Raw genomic sequence first — 5,638 nt, 5'->3', positions numbered from 1 at the left:
TCTCGATCTGTTCATCTATCTAGAGTGATAAGTACTACTAAAGTTCAACTGTGTTTTTAATTTTTCTCATAAGCTCTTCTAAAAATTATCAATGAATTTAGTATCACAGTCTAAAGTCATGAATCGAGAAACATCATGTAAATGCACGATCTCCTTAAAATACAAATGAACAATCCAGATAGTATCCATATTCCTCCTATAAGCTATAAAATATGTTATCTTTGAAAACCTATTAACTATAACTAGAATAGAATCTAAGATTCGTTAGATGCGGAGTAATCCAATATAAAATTCATATTAATATTAAGCAATGAGCTTTAGAAATAAGTAAGGACATGTACAAGCATGCATTAATAAGAATATTAGACTACTGATATATAAAGTATCCCTCTACAAAATGTGCTACATCACTATCACAATAACTATCAACTTGGATCAATAAAAATAAATAAAGATAAATGTTAATGTCTTATCAGGACTTAAGTATCCTCCATTTTTTTTTTAGTTTTTTCCTTCGTTAAAGAAAATAATTGAATGGAAAATAGTTTTTCTATGTTTTTTTCCTACTAATTTCTTTTTCGTTGCTGTTTTTTTTTTTTTTTAACTTTATAGCAAATAAGTCCTAAGAGATGATCAATGAGTCGCAACACAATGTATCTCTTTTACTATATATTTTGTTAAACAAAAAGACAAAGCTTTGACTTAGCGATGACTTTGACAAACAACGGACGCCTAGGCCGCAAAATTTGTTACAATCCAATTAAAATAATCATGTCTATCAACTGTAAAAATATAATCTTCCTTATATAATTATTATATAATCACATAATTAAAATTATAAAAAAAAAAAATATAATCAAATATTATTTTATTTAATTTATGTAGGGTAATAATAATTATTTATTTAAAAAATTTAATTAATAATCTAGTTTAATATTTTACTGTATTATAATTTTTTATTTTTTAAAGTTTTTAAACTTTTTTCGGTAAATTTTTTTTCACATTTTTTTATCGGAGGATATTTTTAATACAAAATTTATTAATCCTGAAATTAAAAAAAAATTATACATGTCCCTTTTATTTGATATGTTAGACATGAAATATTATTCAGAAATCATTAATTAGTTAAATTAAATAAAAATTTTATTATGAATAACTAAAATTACGAAAGATAATCTCTAACCAAAAGACACCCCCAACAATAATTTACTCTGCAGGTTAATGAGCTAATTACATACAACAACGCGCCTTGTCTCTTATCCTCTATCTTTCAAAATGAATTTTATAACTAACTGATCTTTCCACAGGGCTAGTAATTTTTTTATTTAATCATATAAAAATAAAATATTAAAAATTAAAATAGTGGTTCTTAAATCGGCCGGCCCTTAAGTCACAGTAGTAATACGCATTCACACCTTGCACTCGCCAGAAAAGGGGTCCCAAAAATTTGTCGTGTAGAGAGGAGATCAAATTCTCTAATCCACTTTTGTATAAATTATAAGAGGATCGTGTATAATTTAATTATGGTCGGTTTGTAATCATAATTTAATTATAATTGATTGTGATTATGGTCATTCTGAATTTATCTTTTTATTTAAATTATAATTACGCTCGAAGACCATCCTCACTTGGAACTTGGCAATCAGGCCATCCGCCCACTGCGGAGGTCTTCGGATGATTTCGATCATCAGTCCCGATTTAAATTATAATTTAAAGTAGAAAGGTGAATAAAAATCATAATTAATCATGATCAGATGATTAAATTATGATCATGATCTGACCTAATTAAATTATGAATTATTCGTTAATTTATAAAAAGTGGACTGGTTGATCCTCTTCCGCATAGAGAATGGGATGCTGCCAAATTAAAGGAGTTCCGGTACTCTGATTCGAGTCAAAGCGAAGCTGAATCAACTATTCACACCTTGTGCTCATCACTTATTTTGCATTATGATGTTGACAATGAGACAACGCACGCAGCTAGTAGCTAGCTAGCAGGAATAGGCAGGCCCCACTCACGCATTCAGAACCCTTCGCGTCTTGTTCCTCCAGAAGGATCAATAGTGACCGCGTGTGCTGTTGTTTATCTCTAGCTAGGCAATGGCTAGCTGGTGTTGAGGGTCGAGCTTGCACGACCAAGCAGTCGCACGTCGCCGGCGAATAACTTTGGAGGCTTGTTGATCATTTAACCTTGGGCCACCGCGCGCGCAGCATCGATCACTCTCACCGTGACTTTTCTCCTCTGTGCGTTTACCTGCGCTGGGCTTCAAATCGGAACAAAAATAAGCACAGAACATGAAGCATGCATGCAACTTGCATGGTTGTTCAAAGCTTGGGTTGGGCCCGCTGGCGGCTGTTTATTTGGTGTCGTGTTGGATTCTCTAGTAGGATTTCACGTGTAAATTTGCCAGGCCGAACAGCTAGCTAGTTCCAACGAAAAGAGAGGTTAAGCGAATTAAGCAGATCAGAATGAATTAAGTGAGATGAACGAGGCAAAGGAGAAGATTGGATGAACTAGTTGATGGAGTGAAAGCGAAAGATGAAAGGAACGAGAGGATATATCAACTAATTGTCATCAATATCATGTAGAAATTTGATATTAGATCAGATGGAAAACTTTCTGATTGACCTGTTTAGTCTATAAGCAATTATTAGTATTCACATGATTTCGGGTTGACCTGTTTGGTCTATTAATAGAAATAATTTATTCACTAACAAATCAGATCTGACTTAGCTTGCTAGTCAAATTAACCATTAGTCAATTTCATCATCGACTCTGATTAACTCTGAAGTCCAGTTCTCACCTCAGTCAAATCTACTCAAAACTCAAAAGTACAAATCATTCATACACACTGATTTCACATAAATTAAGTTTTCTACCAAGGGGGCATGCTTCTAAAGGTAATCATAATCATGAACTTATAAATCCAATTTTATAATGAGATTTACTATGTCACATCACTATCATATCAAAAATAAAAAAACTTAGAACATTCACCGTGGTTAGAGCCCATTGAGAGCTTCTTCGTTGCTATGTCTGCGCCACATCAAAAGTTAAAAACCTCATACCTCTTTCCACTATCAAAAAACCTCTCAACGACTCTTTCATGGGTCTCACACTTTTCATTATATGATAATTCTCATTTCTCCTCCATATTTTACATTATACACCATTAAATTTTTATAAAATTTAAATTTATAAATTACTAGCATGAAATAACATTAATAATTCTAAAAATACATAAATATTATCGTGCATCAAATAAAAAGACCTAAATTATAATAATATATAAAAATAAACGTAAACTCATCTACACCAAGTCATGTTTCTGTTTAAATTTTTTCCACCATTTTCTCATGTAAATAAAGTTATCCTGGTGTCATCTCACTGGTATCCTTCATAAGAATTTTATAATCCTTATGAAAGATCTCGGCTTCCCGTAAAGTCATTTTTTGTATTTGATATTCTTTAATATCTTGTCATTCTTTGTCGATGCTATGTTCCATTGTGTCGCCCTCTATGGCTTTAGATTTACCCTTTCTCTTCGCTGCCTTTTGCCCTATTGGACGAATGCGGATTTTAGAGTCATCTAAATCAACACTTGTATCTGAATTTGATGTTGAAGTGTTTCCCCCTGATTCAGATGCCCTTATCTTCTTGTTAGAGTAATGAGCAACTGATTGTGGAGTATATTTCTCATATTCTTTGAGAACCCTCCAGACATGCATATACTTAAAATCCTTGTTATTGTTGTTGGCTTTCCACATATTTAATGCATTCTCCAATACATTCTCGTCACTCCAACCGCTTTGTCGATGAGTATAAAAATTATTATAAGTTGCAGAAAATTCATTTACCATCGGTGCAAACCTATAATAATATGATTTCAGCCGCTGATAACTTCTCGTCATAGATCCAGTGGGGCGATGTTTGTTGTAGTAATCAGCTATACATTTCCAAAAAGCTTGATCCTTCTAGTCATTACCAATGATTACATCAGTGCTTATAGTTGCCTATGACTTCGCAAGGACCACATCTTCATCGAGAGACCAAAATCTTCATTTCGATTCATTTTCTTCCAGCTCAACTTCATGCTCTTCTTGTGATGAGTGTGGTGGCAACTGAGTTGCTGGAACAGATAATGATGTTAGAGATTCTTTGTCGCTGATAGATGAATCAATAATTGTCCTTTTTGATTCATTCAAAAGTATGACAGGTGGTTGAGTAGGAGAAAATACATAAGGATAAGACATCCCAAGTTAGCTACCCATTGCTGACTAATCTTGGGATGAATACATACCAAATGGAGCTGGGGTGGTGTTAATTGAATTCCACGTTTGCAAAAAATTTTGAGAACTTTGGGAATTTGGGAAATTTGGAGAATACTGTGGAACATATGAAATATTTTGAACATTTGGAGGATATTGTGTGTGAGACAAAATATGAGGATATTGGATATTTGGAGGAGTGCGAGATTTTGAGAAGATGTTGTTGGTGCAAGAAGCATCCGACGATCGAACCTAAGTTTTGATAATGGCAAAGGGGATTCAAAGTTAAGATTCTCTGTTATCTAACATGTTGAATGAGTGTTTCAGGAAAGTCCTAACTGCGGTTAGGCAGGGGAAAATCCTAAGGGGGGTAACCTTAGGTCCTAGGGGGTGGTAACCCTAGGTGAAGGAAAATCCCAAGGGGAGGTAACCTTAGGTCCTAGGGGGTGGTAACCCTAGGTGAAGGAAAATCCTAAGGGGCGGCAACCTTAGGTCCTAGGGGGCGGTAACCCTAGGTGGAGGAAAACCCTAAGGGGCGGCAACCTTAGGTCCTAGGGGGTGGTAACCCTAGGTGGAGAAAAACCCTAGGGGGCGGTAACCCTAGGTCCTAGGGGGTGATAACCCTAGGCGGAAAGTCAAGTCGGTCTGGAGGACCAGACTGGCAACAGGTAAACCTCCTGAGTGGAGTAGGTGAGGACGCGTTCCCCATAGAGGGAACAGTAGGCGTCGGGTCGACCTAGGGTTTCCGGTTGGAAACCCGAAGTCAGACTCGGACAGTCCGATGACTGTCAAACTTCATATTTATCATATTTCTATTATGTTTTATCTGCTAACTTTGTGCTGCAGGGTATATTTGGGATTAATGTATCTTGCAGGGACCAAAGTACAAAGATTAACCTCGGATGAACAGTACCGAGGCGCCTCCATGGAGCTTGGAGGCGCCTCGGGTGCAAAACCTGAAGTTGGCTGCGAAGTGGGGCTGGAGGCGCCTTCATAGGGATTGAAGGCGCCTTGGACCATTGAAGGCGCCTTGGAGCCTTGATGAAGGCGCCTTCAGGTTGGGATAAGCAAACAGTCAACGGAGGTTATCACAGCGCAGGAACAGGGATAAGTTTTGGGGTTCAAGGCGCCTTGACTGGCACTGGAGGCGCCTTGAACGTCCAATAAAAGGACATCTCGACCAGCATCTAGAGATATCGACTTCCAAGTGAACTGTTTGCTACAAGCTGCCTACGAGACGATCCCGAAGTGCTGTAACGACACCTCGACACCCCGGAGCTTCAGATTTAGTCTTTTGGTGTCGGTATAATCTTTTTACTGCTTTGAATTGTAATTAGTTTGTAATAGTTTTTGTGAGCTTATAGTTGTT

General features: G+C 36.3%; 1 protein-coding gene across 1 annotated transcript; it reads right to left on the bottom strand.

Moving 5' to 3' along the window:
• Positions 1–3,480: 3,480 nt before the first annotated feature.
• LOC121987045 lies at positions 3,481–3,861 on the bottom strand. Its single transcript, XM_042540953.1, has one exon. The coding sequence runs from the start codon at positions 3,859–3,861 to the stop codon at positions 3,481–3,483; it is 381 nt and encodes a 126-aa protein (XP_042396887.1).
• Between the last annotated feature and the right edge of the window lie 1,777 nt (positions 3,862–5,638).

Source organism: Zingiber officinale, chromosome 5B, assembly GCF_018446385.1.
Source record: "Zingiber officinale cultivar Zhangliang chromosome 5B, Zo_v1.1, whole genome shotgun sequence".
Taxonomy (NCBI): Eukaryota; Viridiplantae; Streptophyta; class Magnoliopsida; order Zingiberales; family Zingiberaceae; genus Zingiber; species Zingiber officinale.
Note: the sequence above shows the minus strand (reverse complement) of the source record. Positions and strands in the feature narration are given on the sequence as shown.